The 25,804-nt window shown below is 38.8% G+C and overlaps 1 protein-coding gene across 4 annotated transcripts in view; it reads left to right on the top strand.

Moving 5' to 3' along the window:
* The first annotated feature begins 298 nt into the window (after positions 1–298).
* LOC149249669 (protein MEI2-like 2) overlaps positions 299–25,804 on the top strand; it is a 41,443-nt gene continuing 15,937 nt past the window's right edge. The window contains exons 1-6 of one of the 4 annotated variants that reach the window (XM_089458757.1): positions 299–738; positions 3,648–3,855; positions 16,375–16,433; positions 16,528–16,671; positions 16,771–17,237; positions 18,459–18,617. In XM_089458757.1, the coding sequence (XP_089314883.1) occupies positions 16,397–16,433; positions 16,528–16,671; positions 16,771–17,237; positions 18,459–18,617 (807 nt within the window). In that variant the 5' untranslated portion in view covers positions 299–738; positions 3,648–3,855; positions 16,375–16,396. Of the gene's footprint in view, positions 739–3,647; positions 3,856–16,363; positions 16,434–16,527; positions 16,672–16,770; positions 17,238–18,458; positions 18,618–25,804 lie in introns of all 4 variants that reach the window. The other 3 variants (XM_089458756.1, XM_089458755.1, XM_089458754.1) reach the window with 3 other exon arrangements.

Raw genomic sequence — 25,804 nt, 5'->3', positions numbered from 1 at the left:
AGCTCCTCTCATTGAAAATCAAATTTCATTATTTCCCAACTTTTGCAACAAGTAGGGAACCGGAATACGTATAAAGATAGAGGGTAGTTACGTTACGTTTGGCTGAGCTCTGAGACACATGCTTAAAGGAAGCAAGCAAGGAACATTGCGCATTAATCCGGTGGGAAACGTGTCGTACCGGTAATCTTTATACGTGTCCCCGCGGGGTTGGTTACAGGGTGGAGATAGCTTGGGAGGCTGGGGTAGCCTTAACACTTATTAATATGATAAAAGAAAAGTACACTCAATCAATCATTTAGTATTTTGGTTTTTTATTGCAAAGAAAACAGAGAAATACAAAGACAATATAATATCGACAAATGTGATTTAACACGGATCGGCCGGGCTTTTGTGTCAACGGACTCGGAATTGTCATTTCAGTGGACATGGTCATCTATCTCATCGATCGTCTGTTCACCATGGCCTAAATCCCCTCCTCCATTTCCTGGTAGTCGCTGTAGATATGCTGGATAGACCCCAATTCCCAATTCAGACACACAAATTGATTAAATCCCCTGTCCGTCTGGCAATAATTGGTAGAGATCAGGTTTAGGATCCAATTCTCCACTGTGGACTCAAGGGGCCCTCCGACACTAGGCTCTGTTGCTGCAGAAATATTGAGCCGGGGCCTCTCTGCGTTTCAATGTGTCGGGCCTGACGGGTTTCGGGCACTTTCATTTGGGAGAAATCACGGTAAAAGTAAGCAATTCTTCGCCCTTCTGGGTTTAATATACTGCATGATGCTCAATTAAGTCTTGTTGTACCCGATCGGTTCTTTCTCGTGCCTGAAATTTTGTATTTGGGTTAGGTGTTTATCTGATACTGCGAATTGTCTGAACAATAGCAATTGACCTTAGAAATTATATGATTCGATGCAATTGCTTTAAATTGGACAATTTGTTCTTTCATTTTCTAGGGCCTCTCATTTTTGTTTCGTTTTGTCGGCTTGCAATATGGCTAATAATGACTATCTCCTGCAATGCTCCTTTCTTTATTCATTTTGTTTTTTTAAGAAATTGAATTCATTTCAATTTCTGAATTCTGGGCTTTGTTGATGTTTTATACTGTTTCATCTTGTTTAGTTCCATCCCCGTGGTGTCCTGCATCACTTGCAAAGCCAACTCCACATACATCTCCATCGTCATCGATTGAATTTCTACCAATGACATGGGTAATTTGCAGAGTTCTGGCTCCTTTGGTTAAGAGCTTCGTAGGTTTTGAGTTTTTTGAAATTTTATTTATGTAGTGTACTCTCTTCTTTTTTTCCATGTAAGTAAGCAACCCACCCTCCCGCTTGCAGGTAAGGTAAAGATATTCTTTTTTTTCTATGTAATCAACCTACCCACCCTCTGGCCTGCACGTAAGGGGAAGATAAGGGGAAGAATAGGGCTTAATGTGATTCAACAAGAATCAAAGCCATTACAACAATACAACTAAAGATAAGGGGAAGAATAGGGCTTAATGTGATTCAACAAGAATCAAAGCCATTACAACAATACAACTAAACTAAATTGAGACGGAAAAAGATAACAATCATTACTCCCAAACAACCAATATACTCTAATTAAATCCGACCAAATCGTGATTAATCCGAAAGATTTTTTTCTATATCATGGATCACAAAAATCTTAAATCTAACATAATTAAATCTAATTGACATATTTATCCAATTAAACACAATTAATATATTTATAATTTACTTATAAATATATTATATAATTCTTTACATCGATTTAGTCACTGGCTCAGTGGCTACATTGGTGAAGAATCAAGTGTATGTAGGTTCATGAAGGTCAGACTGGGAAATTTCAACGTTAAATTCTATTTTTTTTTTTCAAATCGTTAATTCAAAATGAATTCTCCCACAAATTTCTGTATGATGTTTTTTTTTGAATTGACACATTTTTCTTATAATATAGATAAAAACCAAAATCCTTTAAATTTATAAAGATTAAAAATCTTTATATAAATTTTTCGCCACATATCTGTAGTTGATATTTTGAGAACTACAAGCATTCTACACATGCGTAGGACCTCCATCTTGAACGGGATGAGTGCAGCCAAGAAATGTCTTTACAAATGTATTGCCACATATCTATAGTTGATATTTTGAGAACTATAAATCAATGTTGCAAACATCAGTATCGAGATAAAATTGGCAAGGGTTCGAAAAACAAAAAAGTCTTAAAAATTGGGAAAATATCGGTAAAAATTGGTAAAATTAAGGTACCATAAAAAATATCTTTAAAAATCGGCAAATATTGGCAAGGCCAAAAAATTGTGATTTCGAAATAAAATCAAGATGTTATCGAGATGTTCGCAACACTACTACAAATATTCATCGAACATTCTACACATGCATAGGACCTACATCTTGAACAAGATGGGATGATTGCAGCCTAGAAATACTATAGTCATAGATGTTCTCATTTCTCCTTTTTATTTCTACTGTTTATATCTAATATGTTCTCATTTCTCTTTTTATTTCTACTATCTATATCTATTATTGATCTCAGTAAATTCCCGGGGCTGTAGTCCAGGGGCAAGTTGGAGTGCTTGTGGCTCAAAGCACTCATTAATTACCCTATGGACATGTTTCAACTTTCTGCGTGTAACTGATATCAGGTAAAAGGCTTTACAACCTCCGACTTTCTCAAAAAAGTGAGTCTGGGGTGATTTCGATAGAATAGATACCCCTTGGTTATGGCATCCAATGCCAAACACGGAACCCGCTTTCTTAAGAAAAACTATTTACCATATTATTAAAAAAAAAAAACCAAGTTCGGGGTGAAGTCCAGGGGTAAGTTGGAGGGCTTGTGGCACAAAACACTTGGATTAATTACCCTCCTGATATGCTTGAACTTTCTGCTTGCAACTGAAACTCGGTGAAAGGCTTTACAACCTTGGCAACTCAAACTTGGATTAATTACCCTCTATATATGCTTGAACTTTCTGCTTGCAACTGAAACTAGGTGAAAGGCTTTTCAACCTTGACAACTCACAGTTTCATTCAGTTTCATTTTAAAGTGAATACTGTAGGATTTTGATGGAATAGATACCTCTTAATCATGACATCTAAAGCCAAATGCAAAATATTCTTAAGAAAACTTTATTCACTTTTAAAAATCCTAGCTTAATTGTCAAAGATGCAGTTGAACTTTCTCAGCAGTTTGCTCTGTTCCCTGGAATACAAATCTTCTCTATAAATTGGGCCAATATGTGCGCGGCCAAGTGTGCCTCCCATGAAATTTTGGTCTTCGCAAACTGCTTGAAAGCAATTGCTTGTCCCCATTTGAAGTAACCTCGGACCATGTATTCATTTTCTGACAATCCGTGTTGTCCTGATCATTTGGAAAATTAATCCCTCGGTCAGTGCTTCTGAGAATATGCATTACTCCTTTGTTTATTGTCTGTCCTTGCTTATATTTCACAAATTTACATGGCCGTTGTTTATTGCCTGTCCTTGCTTATATTTCACAAATTTACATGGCCGTAGTTTAAAGAGACTGTTTTTTTGCCTTGAAAATCATGGAAATTTCAGTAAGATTTTGTTAAAATCTGGTAGGGAAGATTTTGTTAAAATCTGGCAGGGATTTTTGTAAATCCAGGTTACAGCTATCAAACTTCAAGAGTTTGGGTGTCCCAGAAGTTTTTAATGGTGCTGAATCTATTTCTACCTTCAAAAACATGATTCAAACACTGCTACTACAAGATTTTTTGAATTTTTTTGTACTAGATTCCAGCCACTTTTGACCGTTCGGACAATTCCTCCGCCTTGGTATCCTTCTTCATTTACATGTTTACTACTGCTGCGCGGTAAGCATTGACTATAAGATTTTGAAAATTTTTGGTGTTTGTTTTTTACTTCTGCTAACAGCAATTTAAATTACATTACTAGGTAGATTTTTTGTCCTTCGTGGAGTATTCTTTTACTACTGCTGCACGGCAAGCATTGACTATAAGATTTTGAAAAACTTTAGTGTATATTTTTTACTTCCGTTAACAGCAATTTAAATTACATTACTATTTGTCCTTCGTGGAGTATTCTTTTTCTTCAGTTTGCCTCCATGTTTTCCTTCTCTCTGTTGTTTCTTCTTTGTTAGTGAATCGTTTGTCATATGACTTCTAAACACTGTTTTCTAATCTGCAAATTGATAATTCAGTTCACTGTTATAAATTACTTAGCCATCGTTCAAAGATTTTTTTCAAAATTCAGTCTTGTAACAAAATTAAGATTTTGTGTTTGATGAATTTCCACTAAGGCGGAAATCAAAGAGAGATGGAGGCAAATACGATCTTATTACGATGATTTATTTTTTAGGACCTTTAAGCTGACAATCACAGAGAAATGGAGACTAATCCGAAGACTCAGATTGTTGGGAGAATTTTTTTTAATGTTTTATACAGCATAATACAATTCCTGTTAAATTTATATGCATAAATGATGGGTGAAGATACTAGAAACACAAGTTATGAGATCCCCATGTTAGGATCCTAAATCTTACACCGTACACGTCTCTCTAGTCTTCCCATCTCCTGAACAGTGTGGCAGATTACATACAAGGGATTATGGATCACTATTCATAGCTTGTAAGATCCATTATGCAATCACGTATCCATTAACAGCATAAGCACAAGCAATATATAGGCTAGACATTTCTTTTTGTACTTACATCAGACGGCATTTTCCTTCAAAGGCTTAGAACATCCTCTGGTGAGTTGGAGAGATGCCATTGCCAATCTGTTCAATGTATACATGGGATGGCTAGTTATTTTGCTGAACAGGTGTTTTTTTTTATTTTCGCATGGGATAGTTGCTTTCCTACTGCATTCTGAGAATGCAACATCAAATACCCAATCCACTGGGAGTGATAAGTTACAGTATATTGGTGACACAACCTCAGTAGGTAAGTATATACAGATAAGGCCTTAGGGTGCCACCACAAGCCTAAGAAGATTTGGTTCAGTACCCATAATATCCGTCAAAATTGCGCTAGATCATCTGTCATAAATAATAAATATAATGCCAGTTGACAATAGAAAGCATAAACCTTGTGTGTCCAAGAAAGGATTTCCATAAGGCACACAAATATATACACCATAGCATTAAATAATCTGGATCATGCAGGGATCGGAATCAGACCTGCATCAGGTGGAGCATCATCCTTATCAATTTTCGAAGGCCCCCACCCTCTGTTCGTTGGCTTCACTTGAGGAACAACAACCTCCCAATCATAATTTTTACTGTTTCTACTTAAAACTTGCCAACTGGAGGGTTGAAAGCCTGTCATTTAATGCCCATGCAGGAGGGCTGTGTCCCCACCTGTGGCAACTCTCTTTTCTTTCCCGCATGACCTGGCTAGCTTGTTGGCCGGCCCTTCTGTCTCTCTGTTGTGACACTTGAGATATCGCAGGGGGTATGGGGAAATAGTAGGAGGTCCTCTGTTCATGGTGCATGGCACCTCTCCCTAAAAATCAAGTTGTTTGTTGCATTTCTTGATCATTACATCTCAAATGGGTTGAAGCTAAAAAAAATTGAGCAAGTGGGCAAGTTTGTTCAGAAGGAATTCTGGGACTTCTGATCATATCTTCACCCTTAGGATCATCATTGAAGAGGTAGAGTCTCATCAATGTAATATTTATTGTTTTCTGGATTTTTGTAAAGCCTTTGGCGCTATTCCAAGACACCCTCAAGACATTGGCCCACTGTGGTTGGTGATTTCCTTAGTTATGACATTATATGAGAAGTTTTCGGGTCTAACTATTATAGTGTTGATTTCATTAATGATGTCCATAACACCATAGATGTAAAGCAAGGCTGTCCTCTTGCTCCTACATTCATTAGTCTCTACATTGATGAGTGTGAAGATCTCATTCACGAGTCCCTTGGTGGTGTAAATAGTTGCATCCTCTTTGGGGTTAGCATTGCCGTCCTTTTTGTAGATGATAATATTTTACTCTCTCAGATAGTTGTGGGTCTCCAAAGGCAACTTGATATTCTTAGCTCTTTCCCTAACAAGCATGGGTTATAAGCCAACCTTGGCGAAGGAAAAACTATGACATTCAATATGTTGAAAAGGAAGTCACTTTCAGTGAACCTTATCTATAAAGGTCTACAAGTGGAAGTTGTGCCAACATATTCTTACCTTGGACTAGTGTTCTTTGTCCGTACTTGCTCCAGCCGTTGAAGCATAGCTAAGTAGGGGATACATTGCTTTCACAACATTAGAGAGGAAATGCTTTCAACTCTACTTTCAAGATATCTAAACAAAGACCCACCACTTTAATATTTTGGTTGCAACTCTCTGCTCTATTGCTGTGAAATTGGGTCCCATTTTGAGATAGATAGGATGAGCCCCTCACTAGGAGAGCCTTGGTGACAATGCTATCTAAGATCATTCAAACTAAAAGGACTGTCCCATCGTTCATCATTCCAATTGAGTTTGAAGCACATACTTTGTTTATTGTTCATATGTTTCATTTCATTGTCATTCTTCATAATGTTTGATGCATGGCGAAAACTTGGTGAAGTCATAAGAGATATCCATTTTTGCCCCTTCAATCCTCAATGCAACTCATGACAAAGGTCAATTGGTATGCAAAGACCACGCCTTTGCTTCGTTGCCTTGATCTAGACATTGAAAGACCTCTCCCTTTAGAATTCTCTATTGACACCCTGATTATAACTAAAAGAGACGTAGATAGAGGGATCCATGATGAAATTTACAAGGTTTGTATGAAAGTAACTTGGTTTAAGATCGAGTTTCTTCCCGTCAACCTCAGATGCTAGTAGCATTGGTCCACTGCCCCTTTCCCCCACACATTTGTTCTCCTCCTCCAAGATCATACAGCCAGGCACCCTTAGTGTTGACTACTCCCTAGAGGATATCATTCTCTAGTGCATTGGCCCTTACACAGTCCTTGAGAACTCTGATGAGAAGCCTGCCTCTAGTTTCAGTCTTCTTACTCATCCTTGCCGTGAGCTTTTCAGTTTATAGTACTTCACAGCAGTTCTATTGTACTGACACTTACTCTCTGTTTTAGTTTTTATTTAATTAGGCATGTTGAGACTAGTCGCTAGCGGGCCCTTAAATCTTAGACATTATTATTAATTTTTCTGCTTGTAGCATTATTCTAGGAGATGCCTTAGCACTCCTGCATTGTATTGATATTGGATGTACTTTTTTTAGTCCATTTGACCTATTTTTGTGGTCTTTTGTTGGACATTAATAAAATCATCTTAATTTATCTAATCATTTTCCATATATGCAAAATAGCCTCATTGTTATCCATAGGTACACTAGATCACATTTATCACTTGGTCTCAAATTTTTACTGCTCTAGCTTCAGGTTTGCTCTCATTAGATTCCCATTTAAACAGATCACTACCTTCCATGTGACAGTTGGATTTGTAGATTTTGCAACTCAAAGCCCAAGTGTAAGGAGCATTTCATTTTTAAATACTGCATGTACGGTTAGATCCATTGAATTATTTTTTGGGAAATGTTGCTTACAATTGTCTTTTGGCTAAGCAGCTGCATTATGAGGGGCATTTCTTTACCGTCAAAATCACCCAAGCTTTTACTTTGGTTTCATCCACACCTTCTCAGGGTGTTTTTAACCCTTGTCTCAGCTTTAATACAAGTTCCATCACCCCACAACCTGCAATTAGACCACATTACTGTGGGTGATTCATGGAATATTTTTGCTTGTTCTGGGAGTCAAACAGCTTGCTGAGAACCTTCATGCATTAAGATGATGAGAAATGTCTCGACACTTTCATTCAGGGAGCTTTTCATCATAGACAAAAGTGTTAGATTATGGTATGTTCTATGTTTATAACATTTTACTTCTTTTTCTTATTATATTCCACAGATTAGCAATCACATGTACATAAAGTAAAATGCAGATAGAACATTAAACGATCAACAAAAAACAAGCCAAGACAAGAGACACAAGATGTGGCGGCTAGCCAGAGACAAACCCCACAATGTGTGGAGAAACCCTTTGATCAAATCTTCTTTTATCTTCAATAATTCAGCAGAGAGAAATAGTACAATAAATCTGATTTATATTAGCAATAGCAAACCCTAGATCAACAACATTAGCATTAGCGGCTTCATCATCAAACTAGGGCAGACGATATCTCACAAACCGACCGTCAGATCGGCTTGATTCCACCACCAAAAGTTGCGGCTTCTAGAGGAGGTTCAGATGAACCTACAGCACAATTCAGATGAGGAGATCTTCTGGTCCACGCAGGTCAAACTTCACTTTTGCAGTGGCAGCTTCAGTTTCAGCAGCTTCCTTCAAACTAGGGTAGTCGATATCTTGCAAACTATTCGTCGGATTGACTTGATTCCACCACCAAAAGTTGCGGCTTTCAGAGGAGGTTCAGATGAACCTACAACGCAGTTCAGATGAGGAGATCTTCTGGTCCACGCAGGTCAAACTTTACTTCTGCAGTTGCAGCTTCAGTTTCAGCAGCTTCTGGCTTCACATGTGTGAGGGAGAGACCCTTTTCTGCGCAGTAGAAAAGAGACTCTTTTTTGCGCAATAGAGAGAGAGAGATGTGATGAGATGAGTGAGTGAGTGCAAATGAGGAAAAGTCCTCTTGTATTTATACACAACTGTTGATGTTTGAATAGATGCGACTGTTGGGCTTCCGAGCCTACATGAGTTGTAGGTCGGCTTGATAATAATTCCATAATCAAAATAAATTCATATCTCCATGAATACTTATAGGAACCAGATGATCTTTAGATCAATTCTACACCTCTCGACGAGAGGAATCTAATGAACACATTATCAGCCATGAATAAGATGACCCACATGAAGTTTGGCCCTAATTGCCAATTTAACACTCCCTCTCAACTAGGGAGAACTTCATCTACAATCTGTCTGTCGGTCGCTACTATTCATACATCAAATGCACTGCCCTGTACAACCTGACCCTTGCCCTGCTCTGCTCTATTCTGCTTTGTTTTGTTCTGCCTTGTACTGATCTATACGGCTCTGCTCTGTTATGCTCTGCTCTGCTTTGTTCTATTTTGCTCTGCTTTTGTCCGAATTATGAAGAAGAAGAAATGATCGAGGATGTATCATACTGACTCAAAGTCAATCTCAAAGTATGTACCACTGGTCCCAGACCAGTCTCAACCAACCTGAAGTCAGCGTCATAGTGAGTACAACTCCTACCACTGGTCCCAGACCAGTAACATCCTCCACTAACTCAAAGTCAGTCTCACAGTGCATACCACTGGTCCCAGACCAGTAACAACCAACCCGAAGTCAGTGTCATAGAATGTACCACTCCTACTACTGGTCCTAGACCAGTATCATTGATCCCAGATCAATGGAGGTCATCCTAGCATAGCGAGTACGGTAGATACAACGATGCGTCCATCGGTACTACTATGGTCCCTAACTTCATTTCCCTGCTCATGGATCAAATGAGAGGTACTTCCCATGAGTCCCAGACTGCATGGGTAGGATGTCTCTACAGGAGAACTTAATCAATCCCGTCCTCACAGGAGAACACATCGATCCTGCTACAATCGCCATGGAGAACACATCAATCCAGGCCTCACAGGAGAACACATCAATCCTGCTACAATCGCCATGGAGAACACATCAATCCGGGCCTCACAGGAGAACTAATCATCCTGCTAAAGAGGAGAGTGAATCATCTTGTTCCACAAGAGAGCGAATCATCTTGTCCCACAAGAGAGTGAATTATCTTGTCCCACAAGAGAGTGAATCATCTTGTTCCAGTGCGCACCACCAGGGGAGGGTGAGTCACCCTGTGGTCGTATGTTGCTCCAGTAAGAACCGCAAGCCCTCAGAGCTCCCAGAGCTCAATGTATGCAACATGCAGGACCCTTGTACAAAGGTTTCTTGATGACTCCAAGTCGTTTGGGAAAATCACAGGTTAAATCTTTCCTAGGGGCTTTGACAAGGTGTATCGACCTGTACATCATCTTAATGCGATGGAGCCTCCTTGCTCATCGACTTACCATATCTAAGATGATGTCTATCTGCTGGAGCAATCGACGAATACGAAATTCCTCAATAATCGAATCCCACCTCTGGTTGTTACAGAGAATCACAGTGGTATGTGTTCAAACAGCTCACTGAAGAGCTTCCCCAACCAGGCAGCTTCATACGAGATCATACTCGTAGATATGTATCTGGTCTCGGCGGTGCTTATGGCAACCGACTTCTGCTTCCTGCTTATCCATTATATCGAAGCAGAATCCAAAGAGAAACAACACTAAAAGTGCTCTAGTGATCCTCCACACTACCTGCCTAATCAGCATTCGAATAATCATGCAGTTTCATATTTTCGGCAGTGTATCTCAATCCATGAGAGATTGTGTCCTGAAGACACCTCAGAAGATTGTTGGCACTAATCTAGTGAGGCTCAACCAAATATGAGCTCACAATGCTAACTGCAAAACATATGTTTGGACAGAGGCTCACCAAGAACATCAACGCGAATGAGTTTTTGAAACTCAGAAGCATTTCCCAAATCTGGTCCGACATCACTACCATATAACTTCTGAAAGTTAAGATCCTCGAGGTAGTCACAGGCTTGCAGTCCATCATACCAAATCTTTTCAGAATCTTCACCACATATTTTCCTTGAGATAGGGAAATTTCCCTTGGCTTCTGCCACACTTCAAGTCCTTGGTTCTTCATTTCAAATTCAGAAGCCAACTCCCTCTTACATTTGTGAATGAGAGGGTCTGCACCTGTTAGAAAGAGGTCATCCACATATGGCACGAGTATGAGAGGCTTGTCATCTTCAACCTTAAAGTAAAGGTTAGGATTGGCTTCACTCCTAGTGAATCCCAACTTCATCATGTAGCTATCGATCCTCTCATACATTGCTTGGGGTGCTTGCTTCAGCCCATAGAGAGCTTTCTTCAACCTGCATACATGAGATTTTCGATCATAAATCTCAAATCCTTCGGGTTGCTCCATGTAGACCTCTTCTTTGATCGAACCGTGCAAGAACGTGGTCTTGACATCCATCTGATGTAGGTTCCATCCTTGTGAAGCCGCAAGGGCTATGATTGAGCGGATGGTTGTATATCTGGCAACAAGTGCAAATATCACATCATAGTCTATACCTTCCTTCTAGGAGAAACAACGAGCAACAAAACGAGCCTTATACTTTTCCGTACTTCCATCTGCTGCATGCTTTATCTTGTAAAGCCATTTGGAAGTAACAACTGTCTTGTCCTGGGGTCTAGGAACTACTTCCCAGACATCATTCTTCATAACAGACTCATAATATTCGGTCATAGCATCCTTCCATACTTGATGCTTGACGACATCTGAGAATAATGAAGGCTCATTTTGTATGATCGTGCTCATGATGGTTAGGTATCCCTGATACCTGTTAGGTTTCTTACTTTCATGATAGGTTCCTCGGGGTGCAGCATGTCCTTCAGCATCATCAAGTATCCCCCTAAGCTATGAAGGCCTCTTCCTAGAAGAGGAAGGCTCAGGTGGATAAATAGGATCCATGGGTTCCTCCACATTAGGCATTGTTACATCATCTACCCATAGAGACAACTTCCACAATCGTATGGTTCTTCCTTTCCGCCACACCATTCTGTTCAGTAGTATATGGTGTAGTAGTCTGCCTCTTAATGCCAACCTCAGGTATGCCTGAGTGAACCAACTGTAATATATTGAAGGTCTTGCTTTGACTTGAGGGGAATGTTCCCCTTTTGAGCTTTCCTTCGGCACATCCCGGACATACACCTTCTTTCTCTACTTGGAATTTGGGCATCCCTATTACCATCTGTCTGACATCGGGTAGAGCTTTGTAATGAAGGTGGGCAAACCTCCGATGCCAAAGTTCGAATTGAAGAGATGTGTCATAAGACATGACACCTAGCAGACTTACACCGACCTGATATAAAGAATCAACTCGAAACCCAAGAGTAAAAGCATCTTTAACATTATTTTTCCATATATGTACCTTGCCATCGCTGAAGGTTACCTTGTAGCCTTTGTCTTCCATTGCCGAGATGGACACCAGGTTCTTTTGGAGGTTAGGTGCATTTAATACATCCTAGAATTTTTAGCCTTCTTGAATGGTTGTCCTCTTCATTGATATCCAACATTCCTTTTACCTTTGCTATTGAATTTTCCATACCTTCGATTACCATGAGAGGGATTTTGGTCATTGTCACGGTGAGAGTCCTTTCTATCAGGGCATTCCCTTGCATAGTGACCTGCTTTATTGCAAATGTAACATTGTCCTTTTCTTCTACCCTTAGGTCCAGCCTTTCTTTTTGATTTAGACCCGGAATTATTTCTTTTCTTAGCATGAGAAGAAAAAGCAGTAGGAGGACCTTTAGGCAAGGGCATTTCTTGTTCTTCTACCTTTGTTCTTCTTGAATGCATCTAGCCGTTAATTCCTCGAAACCAGGAATTACATTATTGTTCAGAAGAGTAGTCCTGAACACGTACCATTCGGATGGTAATCCTCCAAGAGTCGTGAGTGCCATTTCTCTGTGAGTAATAGTCTCCCTGATATATAGGAGATCGTTCTTGATCATGGTGATTCTTACGAAGTATGCTTGCATACTCTCATCTTTACCCTTCTTGATTTCCCTCAGCTTATTTCTAAGAAATAAAACTTGATTTGCATCATTAACTTTAAATAAACTCACCAGTCTATCGTAGATTTCCTTGGAGGTGTCTAGTTCAGAGATGTAGGCCACCAAGTGCTTGTCGATAGAGTCCCAGATGATCTTCTTTGATTTGACTTCTTCGTTTTTTCCATTTGTTCCAAGCAGCAGTAGATGCATTTGATGGAGGCTCAACAATATTGCCTCTTACATGGTCTAGCACTCCTTGATCTTTTAGGGTTAGATCGATAGACATCTTCCATCCGTGATAGTCAACTTCCTCACGGAGCTTGTCTTCAGCAGGAAGGAGTGTTGAGGACCCCATAATTCTTTTAGGATAGCCTTGCCAACTAAGTCACCTAACACGGGAATTCGGGATTCGTAGGATTCGGGGATTCGAGTGTCGGATTCGGACACGTTGACCCCCCAGAACAGGACACGTAGGATTCGTTATATATATATATATTAAAAATTAGATATTTCTTACACAAATTCTAATTAATGATACAATTCATTGATTTCAAACATAGATCTTCATCTATAGCATGCATAGTACATACAAAATTCAAATACATGTCAGTGTTCACATTTTCCATACCAACAGTGGACTCCTTTTCCATTTCTTTCCTCTTTTGTAAAAGAACAACTTTACAAGCTCCAATCCCACAACCCGGTAAAGCCAACAAATGGCCTTTCACACGGAAATATGTGCTTTTGAAAGCAATGTGACAAAAGTTGCATCTCCATTGCACATTGCCTCCTCCCTTCCCCTTGGTGCTTGTCCCATCCTCTCTTGTGACATATTTCCACAAGGGATATTTCTCAATGTTGTCTTTAGGTCCTCCTCTTCCCTCAACATTACTTGCAGCAGACTCTGATGATATTGGGGGAGGAGGGGCATCTCCAATGGAGACATTCTTCCCCTTCCTTTGCCCCCTAACTGCTGCCTTTGATTGAACCATGAATACTGTAAAAAAAAAATGAACAAAACATGCACAAATTTATAAACAAAAAATCATATACAAATTGTTGTAATAGAATAAGAAATGCAAAAAAATGGAGCTGAAATGCACTTCGCTGGTGCTTGAGTCTCCTTGCCGAACGCTCTACTCCCTTAGCTCCTTGCTCCAAACCCTTAGCTCCTTGCCCACGACTCAAACTATGCAAAATGAAATGAGAAATAAGGTGAATGATAAAAAGAACAACGTGTTTTTAACCCATGGAAGTCATATTCTTGGGATTCAAATCCCAGAATCGGGATTCGATGTGCCCGTACGGGATTCGTATGAATCTTATACAGACACGTTGAATCCTATTCTGGGATTCGAATTCCTGGCGAATTGTATCCGATTCGCAAGATTCGGATTCGATAGGGTGTTTGGACGAATCTGGTTACTTAGCTTGCCAATCTTCTCTTCGGTGATTGCTCTTGCTCTTGCTCGGGCTTTGTCTTCACCTCAGCTCTGATTCCATGTTAGATTATGGTATGTTCTATGCTTCTAACAGTTTACTTCTTTTTCTTATTATATTCCACAGATTAGCAATCACATGTACATAAAGTAAAGTGCAGATAGAACATTAAACGATCGACAGAAAACAAGCCAAGACAAGAGACACAAGATGTGGCGGCTAGCCAAGGACAAACCCCACAATGTATGGGGAAACCCTTTGATCAAATCTTCTTTTATCTTCAATAATTCAGCAGAGAGAAATAGTACAATAAATCTGATTTATATCAGCAGTAGCAAACCCTAGATCAGCAGCATCAACATTAGCGGCTTCATCATCAAACTAGGGCAGACGATATCTCACAAACCGACTGTCGGATCGGCTTGATTCCACCACCAAAATTTGTGGCTTCCAGAGGAGGTTCAGATGAACCTACAACGCAGTTCAGATGAGGAGATATTCTGGTCCATGCAGGTCAAACTTCACATCTGCAGTTGCAGCTTCAATTTCAGCAGCTTCCTTCAAACTAAGGCAGTCGATATCTTGCAAACCGTCCATTGGATTGAGTTGATTCCACCACCAAAAGTTGCGGCTTTCAAAGGAAGTTCAGATGAACCTACAACACAGTTCAAATGAGGAGATCTTCTGGTCCACGCAAGTCAAACTTTACTTCTGCAGTTGCAACTTCAGCTTCAGCAGCTTCCGGCTTCACATGTGTGAGGGAGAAACCCTTTTCTGCGCAGTAGAGAGAGAGAGAGAGAGATGTGATGAGATGAGTGAGTGCAAATGAGGAAAAGTCCTTTTGTATTTATACACAACTGTTGATATTTGAATAGATGCCACTGTTGGGCTTTTGAGCCTACATGAGTTGTAGGTCGGCTTGATAATAATTCCATAATTAAAATAAATTCATATCTCCATGGATACTTATTGGAATCGGATGATCTTTAGATCAATCCTACACCTCTCGATGAGAGGAATCTAATGAACACATTATCAACCATGAATAAGATGACCCACATGAAGTTTGGCCCTAGTTGCCAATTTAACAAAAGGCTTCTTAGAGATTAAATTAACAATATTCTCCAGCATTTGTTCATTACATCCTACTTCCAGACTCAGGATGTGAGCAGTAACAGACCTAGTGGGCATTTAACTTCTACAACAATTGTTTGACAGTGGCAGTTCTTTCTCTTCCATCCATTGTCTTTGTGAATGGTCAGGGAGATTGGCAATGGCTTTGTGGCTAGCAGCACTTTTTGACCGCTATCTATGGCATTATTTTTGTCATTCTCTCATGTTTTATATTATGGTCTTGGACCTGACCTTTCTCTTGTTTTCTCCTAGTGGTTAGTGGGACATGTGATAGGCACCTCCCTTGTTCATCCTACCATTGTACATTGAATCCAGGGCAATTGGCCTTTTTTGGCTACTTGTGTACATTAATATTAATTTCCGGGTCTGGAGTTCTGAAATCCTTGCTTTCTTTAAGCCAGCAGCACTATTAGGGACCTCAAATACTTTTTCCTCCTAATGTAGGTGGTTGGCTCAGAGGAATCTTGTCTTTCTTCAGTTCTCAGATATATAATGATTTTGGGAGGAAAACCTTTGGAGGACCAAATTGGAAAGGTTAGTAGGAATGAGGACAAAGATATCACATGAAAATTTTGAAATTTATTGCTGCTGAGATGTAAACTATCAAACATGTTTCTGTAGTTGAATATTGTAGGAAAAATATATTAGACTATTGTTTTAAAGGATTTATTGTTGTATTGGTGTCAGCATGCTGTTTCTGACCAGTGCAATGCAATGTTTTATGTTTACAAATTTTAGTTCCTTGAAAGTTTGTATATGATTTATTGGTTGAGGCCTGTGCACCCTTTTTTTCCTTTCAGTCATTTGAATTTTTTAATGCTCGAATTTGTTTCTACTGCCTGCATCTTTGCTATTATTTTCATGAGGCTGTCCTATTATTGTATCCTTCTTTACTTCATTTTATTGTAGATTTAACTTTGGTATTTTCTAGGAGTTGCTTTTGCACTCCCACGTTGTATTCATACTGGTTGTATCCTTCAGTCCCATCGACATATTTATAGTCATTCATTGGACATTAATAAAATTAACTTATCTTATCTCTTACTATGTGTCACTACTGCCTGCATTCCTGCTGTTATTTTCATTTGCACTTTACCATTACTATATGATGGATTTGAAATTTATCTCAGGTTTCTTACAGGTGCTACACTTAAGGTGATGCAATGGATCGTTTCACAGACCAGTCAAGGGATTTTGATGGTAACTTGTCTTTGACCAATCTAATATCTCCTGCAAATCATTTATTAAACTATCAACTTAACCAAATCTTAATCCAGAAAGATTTTGGGTTCAGGTCATCCAGTACAGAATTTGACAATGTCTATTCCTCCATCAAAGGAGGGATCCACAAAGGGTCATGAAACTAAGTTGGATGGATTTCATGGCTCAAGTGACACAATGTTTTCGAGTTCATTGCCTGTAATGTTCCAAGAAAAATGTAAGGTCTAGTGTGTACTACATTTCTACAAATTTTATGACCATTTTATTGAATAAGAGGATGAATCAATTTTTGCTTATTATTCTTGGATGTTTACAGTGAACATGACAGATGATGAGAATGGTAGGCAATATGTTGATAACAAAAAAGCTTCTCATCTAAATCAATTTCACCATGTAGCAGTGGCTTTGGAGCCTCTTCAGGACATGAAGTCCCAGACCATAGGAAATCTCCCTGATGATGAAGAAGAGCTTTTAGCAGGAATTATGGATGATTTCGATTTCAGTAAATTGCCCACCCAGGTTGAAGATTTGGAAGAATATGATGTATTTAGCAGTGGAGGGGCCATGGAATTAGATTTTGATTCTCAGGAAAGTTTGAATGGGAACATAAACAGGTCAGTCTTAGATAACTTTGCAGGAAATGGAACTGTAACCTATGGAATTTCAAATGGCCTTGGAACTGTTCCGGGAGAGCATCCTTATGGTGAACATCCTTCCAGAACATTATTTGTGCGAAATATTAATAGTAATGTGGAGGACTCTGAATTGCGTGAATTATTTGAGGTACTTATGTGCATATGCCTTTTTTCCGTTCTACATGGCTATTTACTTGGTTATCTGTCATTTTTCCGAGGGATTTTCAGCATCATGGTTTTGTTGTGAAGTGCTCTATATTGCTTTTGTGCAGTAAATAGTAAATAGTAAATTCTTTATTAAATTAAAAAATGACAATGTAATCCTTTCTTATAACTAAACATTGTTCATCTCTTAAACCATCTGGGTTTTCAGGTGTCTATCTAAAGCCTCGTATCATTAAGAGTAGTGAAATGGAATTCTATTCTTTTTGTGGCTGATTTCAATGATATACACCGACTGATAATAGGGATGATTACATACAATCTAATAAAGTTCTAGACAATCTCAGGCATCTTCTGTGGTAATTTTCCTGAGTTTTACTCTTGGGTTTTATAAGGGAAACAGGTAAGATATTATTCAAAGGGGAACATATGCTCATTGACTCAGTTCTTTTGTACTGTAAAGTTTTAATGAAAAATCTACGATCGATTTTACAGGGTCTGAAGTTTTCTTGAGTAAGACAGCATTGCTTCTTTTGTGATTGTTAGATAAAGGTCTTTCTCTTTGAAAACTCTATTTAATATTTTTACTGTGTTCACCACACAAGCGCAATGACTAATGTCAAAACTGTAAAGTACACTGCACAGAAATAACTTCAAATAGTGGATTTTGTGTCTGGTTAGCATGTAATTTTGATTTCTGAACTTGCAGCCATTGCCCCTTCTAGTATCTTCCCAGTCTTTACGCCCCTCCTCCCCTTATCTCTCTCACTCTCATACATACTTTTACCATCACTGGCATGCTCTTTCTCCTCTTTTTATTGTCTTTTTTTAACTTTTTTTGCTCTTGGATGTACAGTCACTTTTTTCGGACAGTTCCATGATAGATATTCTAATTCAAGCATGGGCAACAAGGGCATGCGTCAAGTTCCTTAAGTTTTATTTTGAGGATTGATTTTGGCAGATCTAAGTAGATTAGGTTGTACTGGCTTTGCTGAAGTATCAGAAACTAGCTGCTTTGGGTAACTTGCATAAAAAGTGTAAAAATTCCTTTTCATTTTCTTTTCCTGAGGAAATCCAGGTTTTGATATCACCCCATTTCATGGATTTTTGTTTTCATGTACTTTATTTTCTATTTTCTCAAACCTTGACAATTTTAATTTGAATGCATATAATATTATGTCTAATGAATTCTGCATGTTTTGAGCAGCAATATGGTGATATCAGAACCCTTTACACTGCATGCAAACATCGTGGTTTTGTAATGATATCTTACTATGACATTCGTTCTGCTCGGAGTGCAATGCGTGCCCTTCAGAATAAACCGCTACGACGACGGAAACTTGACATTCATTTTTCAATCCCAAAGGTATGGAATTTCTTTTTTCTTTACATAGATGCAGAGAACTACTGAATTCAGTTTTGATTGAATATTTCCTTTACATACTGTTTGTTTTATGATTTAACTAAAGACACTATAATAAATATAGAGCATATCTTTAACATTCTAGAAATAATAGACTTACATTAATAAGTACAGAAGAAGGGCCCTTTTGTTACCTAGAGGGAAAATAACTTATATATGCCCTACACCTATTGCAGGATTTGTTACTGTCACATGATATTGCTTATGTGGTAACCTTGCAGATCGATTTAATGTTAGAACAATTTTCTGCAAACCTAGCACTGGATTCTATTATGCCAAATCGTGGAAGAAAGCTATAATTTCCAACTTATTATAAAACATAGAAAACAGAAGTTAATCCTTATTCTGGCAAAGAGTGTTGCATCTGGCTTCAAATACATTACTGGCATTTGTCAAAAACTGAAGTGCCTCCACTCTCTCTCAACTGTGGGCATATCCAATGACTACACTAGACAGTAAGGCAAAATCCTAATCAATATTATGTCAAAATAGGTCTCTTGCTTCTCTAAACTCCCACATTTAGCATACATGCCAAGGACACTCCATGCAAAGACATCAAACATGAACAATAGCTACCCTTTACAAGTTTGGATTTAGTATGAACAAATAAATTTGGTATGCGAAAATCCAGCACAGAAAAATATGACAGTAAACATCTCACTAAATATGAAACATGCAAACTCTTCAAAATTTTAGAAATTAAAAAAAATGTAGAATCTGTAAAGTCAAAATTAAATAACAACCGTTTTACATTGAAACTTGAAAGTAATATCAGAGTTTGTATTTCAGTTGGTAAATATGAAATTACAGATAAAACATGAGGATTGATAAATAATAAATGAAGCGTCAAGACTCAGATTCTCCAGTTGATCTCATCTCCATCACTGTTACCCACATCAATAAACTGACTCATAATAGAGGCATTATCACTATTGACACTCCGGAATATCTCGAAGCAAGACATTCTCCTCATCTATGTGATGTGCGGATGTGGAAGATGATCCCATTATTGGTGCTTTTGAAGTTGGACTAGGTGCACTAAATACTGGAAGAAGTCTCGTAGAGTTCTCAAACTTGATTCTCCCTCCAAAGAATTCATCCACAAGTGTAAATTGCAATGAATGCTAGCCAGATCTGCCAATTTGCCAGCTCACAGTAGGTTGTTCTTCTTGCTATAGCTAAACTCATGCGTGCTTCAACTCCTCTCATAGGTAGATGCATTAGTGACCTATTTTTTTAAACGTGAATATAATTTATACTAATAGAAGTATTTGAATGTAGCAATTTGCTAAGTTACATCAAAACTTAATTTTGTGATGCACAACTTGATTGCGGATTGTCTCAACTGAGGCATCAGGCATCTCATATCCATGGAGCATCCACTACTGTACAGGGGTGTTATTTGTGCAAGGCATATCCTGTATCACCCCAAACATAGTGAAAGCATGGCTAGTCCCTTGAATGTATGATAGAGACTGTAACTGTATTTGCTGCTACATTCAGGGTCAGGATACATTCTCTCCATACAATCATAAAATCCTTCTATGATCTCGGCATCTTTACATGCGTGAAAGTAATTAGGTGCGAGGAAAACACTTGGACCATGCTAGTACCTATGCAACATTTTCCATCTACTATTCACAATATTCGATATTGTTTAATATTGTGATTCATCATTATTACATGCCGTTTCTATGTGCCCTTTTGTCCTATCCGTGCCCCCTCATATACAAAATCCATGCGTGAAGGATCATAATGAACCATCCTCAATATTGTTTAAAATAGTCCAACAGGTGTTATATCCCCAAATCGAGATATTAGAAAACAGCAATATTTTTTAAAAGAAGGGCACAACAAAATCTGAAATTTTCTTTGCGTATAAAAATCAGGAATTACAACTATGAAAATCGCTTGCTGAAATAAACACAAATCTGAAACTGTCCTCTAAACTTTCTTCTCTAAATCGACCTTCATGCCTGATGAATGATTGCAGCACAAATCTGAAACTGTCCTCTAAACTTTCTTCTCTAAATCGACCTCCATGCCTGATGAATGATTGCAGCCCTAGAAAAGATGATGTGCTAGGGTCTCACAAACCGAAGCTCTTCCACTGAAACACACCCTTCTAACTAGGGGGAGCCCATATGTCTCTCCAAAACCTGGGATACGCAAGGTTGCCAGAAGCCCAAAATTGCAGCAACATAGAATAGAAAACTCACAATGAATATCTCCCTAGCTATCAAAGTGACCTTCTCCTTTTATCAATTTTGGAAGTTGAATTATCCATGCAAGACTCTACCTTATCCTCCCATGCATTTCGGTTAACTGATGGTGAACACAGCCATGCACATGACTAACGGAGTACACTTGAGTTCAACTGAAGTAGAAGTGGAGAGAAGAAGCATGCACTTAGTCTAGTGGAGATACTGTTATGTCAAACTGCTGCGAAATGGGAGAGAAAAAGGCATGCGACTAGTTAACTGGACCACATGCTTAGTTATCTCCCTATGCATACACACACTGTTGTTTTTTCATTATTTACATATTACGTTCACCCCATAACATCATAACATCATTAGCAATAATGTAGAGAGAACGATAAGATCAACAATGTAGTGGAATAATAATGAACAATAGAAGAAAAACATATACAATAAAGACATTAGGATTTAGGTCAGAGACCAGGGCAAAACCCCACAAGGGGGGAAACCCAACCAAATTCTTCTTTTAGTAGATATTCATCAATGTTCAACTACGATACAAGGCACAATAAGAATGAGACATATATTTGTCATCATCAATCACTATCTTTGTCATAGAAGTTTTGCCATCATTGTCATATCATCAAACCATAGATCAAAGTGTCACTGCCATACATCAAAGTTTACTACCATGATAAGGTAACCCAACCAAATTCTTCTTTTAGTAGATATTCATCAATGTTCAACTACGATACAAGGCACAATAAGAATGAGATATATATTTGTCATCATCAATCACTATCTTTGTCATAGAAGTTTTGCCATCATTGTCATATCATCAAACCATAGATCAAAGTGTCACTGCCATACATCAAAGTTTACTACCATGATAAGGTCACTGCTTTAAGGTCATTGTCAAGATCATTGTCATATAGATCTAAGTCACTAATATAGGGTTATTGTCAAATCTCATACTGTCATTGTCATATCAATGTCATTTTTATGCAACAAGGACACTGCCTTTTATCAAGGACACTGTTATGTAACAAGGTCACCATCATAGTCTGCCATATCAAATATTACAACTATATCAAAAGTTATTGTCATATGCGTCCAAGTCACTATCATATAAATGTCTCCAAGTCACTGGCATATGTATCACTGTCTCACTGTATAGATTACAATCTTACGTTGTATAGATTACAGTCCCACTATTGTATATATTACAGTATCACGTTGTATAGATCACATGGAGACATAGTGCATACCACAAAAATATAGAGAGAGCCTCGATCAACCACTAAAGTAACAAAGTCTCAAAGAAATAGCGAGCCTCAAAGAATACGAACCACAACAGTTAGCCGTGCCACAGATAAAATGCTAGTCTTAGAAATTGTAATGTGATTATTGAGATTCAATACGAACTACCACTAAGAATGAATTTGAGCCATAGATAATATATGTGAGCCTCTGAAACATTCTAACCCATAGAACATGAGCCATAAAACATGATGCAAGCCACAAAACATTGCAAGCCACTGTAGTGACAAATGCGATTCACAAAGTATTAAGCGAGCCACTGTAATAACAAACGTGAGCTACAAAAAAGAGCCATTGTAATGTAGATGTGAGTTTTAGATAAAGCGAACCACAGAGATAATATGAGCCATAGAATATAGATACGATCCACATGAAAATATACGAGCCACATGTAGATTGATGCGTGCCACAGAGTACCACAGAGTATAGATATGATCCACATGAAAAGATACGAGCCATAGGTAGATTGATGTGTGCCACAGAGTATAGATATAACACACATGAAATGATGTGAGCCACAGGTAGATTGATGCGTGCCACAAAGTATAGATACGATCCACATGAAAAGATGCGAGCCTTAGAGTTGAATCATACGAACCACTAAGAGAGCCACAAACCACAAAAATATATATGTATATGTGAACCTCAGAAATCAAGCCTCAATCTTCACCGAGGAATTTAGATCAAGATGCGTATTAACAATTGACAAGATTCTTACTTATATAACCTTGAGGTGTAACGATTATCCCTCTCTAGGGCATTCTTCAAACAAGCCGACTTGACCGTTTTCATTATGTAGCCCATGATATATTATTAAGAATTCTTTTACCAAGTTGCTTGGATGATTGCTTGCCCAAGTGGGTTCGAGCCATATCAAATAAAAGAAGAGCCAAACCAAATAATATTCCTTTATCCAATTCAAATTATTTCTTGGGGCAAGATGGGCTTCATTTTGGGATCTATGGAAATTCATCCCATAATTGCCCCAAATTTCAACACTCGCTTTCAACTAGGGAGGAATTTCCATCTGCATCAAAAGTCTCATCTCGGATGTACAGGTCTACTATGTCATTTCTCATCATGTCTCATCTTATCTCATCTCATCTCATCTTGTCTCATAAACGAAGAATATTCCATAACCGATGGTAGGGGAGATTGATTAGAGCCTCCAAACCTTACCGATCTCCCATGACCTTCATCTCAGCTAAACAATGATGTCTCGATCTAAAGAAGAGGAATCTTCATAGGGGAGATAAATCGACCAACCTATATCCAATGACAATAAGTGAGATGCCACGTACCATGAGAGATAAGGATTACAAGAATTAAGTGGTAAAACACTTGCAACCTCTACCTTGGGGGAAATACCCAACTTACTAGTGGTAAGGATCACATAGACCCAAGTCTCCTCACCCATTGGCCAGATGGGTAGCAATCCCAACAAGCCTAGTTTGTGGGTAGGATGCATACTAGGGTATACTCTGTCAAGTCCCAGACATGATAGTGGGGGGGATACTCAACTTGCCACAAGTGACAAGGATCACACACAAGCTACTTTGACAATAGGGGAGATACCCAACCTACCACAAAGGGTAGGGATCACACACACCTAATGTCCAAAGTTTCCTCAACCCCGCGAGCTCTTCGACTCCATTCCTCCCTGGGAGCTCAAACAAGGGGGAAGTGCATAGCTCAGTGTTCTCGATCAGCCTTGACTACTTCCCGGAAGGGTCATATCCATCAGTCCAAGCTGCTCTTTGAAGACCAAGAACTGCACTTTCGGCAAAGGCTTGGTGAGAATGTCAGCAACTTGCTCATTTGTTGAAGCTTCACTGCTTCAATTCTCACAACAAATCATTGTTGGAGCCCCAGTGCTCCCTTTGCACCATATCTCAGATATAGTGATATTTAATCTCAAAATGCTTGGACTAGTCATAAAACACAAGATTCTTCGAAAGTCAAATCCCACTCATATTATTGCAATATATCACAATTGTGCCTAGCACATGCTCAAACAGCTCTCCAAAGAGCTTTCTCGACCACATTGCCTCGGAGCTAGCCATGCTAGCAACAATTTGCTCTGCCTTAGTCGTACTCAAATAAACAGACTTTTGTTTCTAACTCATCCAGGAAATCATGGCAAACCCCAAGTTATAGCAACACCTAGATGTGCTTTTCCTGGCAACAATATTTCCAGTCTCAGTCAACATTGGTGTATCCATCAAGCCTCCGACAGTGTATCTCAATCCATGAATGACTGCATCATCCAAATATCTCAATACATGTTCAGGCTCTATCAGGCTTAGAGTACATGATGTAAAGCAAGGATCCATCTCACTGCCAGCTCATCATAGGATCCATCAAATTTGAATCTAAAGAGGAGTCTTCTTCTCAACTGCTTGAGTGATATTTATTAAAGTCTCTAACAACATACTTCTCTTGACAAGGAAGTCTACAACATTTCTTGGTTACACTTTTAATCTCAAGAAGTGGATCACCTTGGGCTCAGAGGTCAACTCCCTCTGGCACTGAACACGGAGATGATTTGATCCTGTCATAAATAAATTATTATCTTATAAAATCAAATATTAAAGACATACCTTCAACCATGAAGAGAGGTCGGGGTCTGCATCAGATGTCCATTAGTCCCAGCATATCAAGCTCAGGGGACTTGCCAGAGTCCATATGAGACTTTCTCCAATCTGTAATCACGAGTCTCTTTCCCATGAGCCTCAAATCTTTGAGGTGGCTCCAAGTATGCTTCTTCCTTAAGTACATCACGGAGGAAACCAACTTCACATACATCTGATAATAATGCATCAGGCAACAGGTGCTAAGATCTCGTCATAGTCCTCTCCTTCTGAGAGCATATTCCTTATCACTGATGAATTTAATGTTGCAGCAACATTTGACACTGTTGCATATTGTCATTTAAAAAGGTCCTTGCATGAAGGACATATAGCTCTCATCATCTCATTAGACTATTGCATTCAACCTAATAGTCTACACCCTCTGAATATGAAGCCTCTTCAGTGATAGACATCATCCTAGAAAATTGAAATGCTTCCTCTAAGGTCTGGGCTCTTGTCCATTGTCACTCTAATCAAGGGGTGGCTCTACATCCTCCTCAATATCGAGACTTGGTTCTCATATTTATCAAATATACTTGTAGACCCTAGAACAGGGGCAAGAGCAACAATAGCAAAGTTAAATAAACATATCGAAAGTGTACCTAATGATGAGGCAAGACTGTCTTCCTTCTCTGATATGAGAGTGGCTTATTCATTATCATGCACCATCTCCCTCTGGGAGCTAACTTTTCCTGCAACACTCTGCATGTTGATGATCCTCAAGAAGGATCTGCTTTCCTTGCTCACATCCTCATCCAAGAAGTTAGAAGCATTCAAATATTCATGTAGAAAGAATAAATAATTGTCCAAAAATGATAAATCTAAACAAGAGCAGTGTCATAAAGAAATAACATGAGCCTTGAAAGGACTTATCTTTAACGAGGATTGAAGGAAGCTATCAGCACCCTCTTGATGCTGCACCACGAACCATTAACCAAATGTCAATGTTGTCTGCAAAAGAAGAAATGCTTCCTTTTGA

The sequence above is a fragment of the Pinus tabuliformis genome, chromosome 7 (assembly GCF_031772625.1).
Source record: "Pinus tabuliformis cultivar Carrire ecotype Pingquan chromosome 7, CPIR1, whole genome shotgun sequence".
NCBI classification, from domain to species: Eukaryota; Viridiplantae; Streptophyta; class Pinopsida; order Pinales; family Pinaceae; genus Pinus; species Pinus tabuliformis.
The sequence above is the reverse complement of the archived record's forward strand: the minus strand, read 5'-3'. Positions and strand labels throughout refer to the sequence as shown.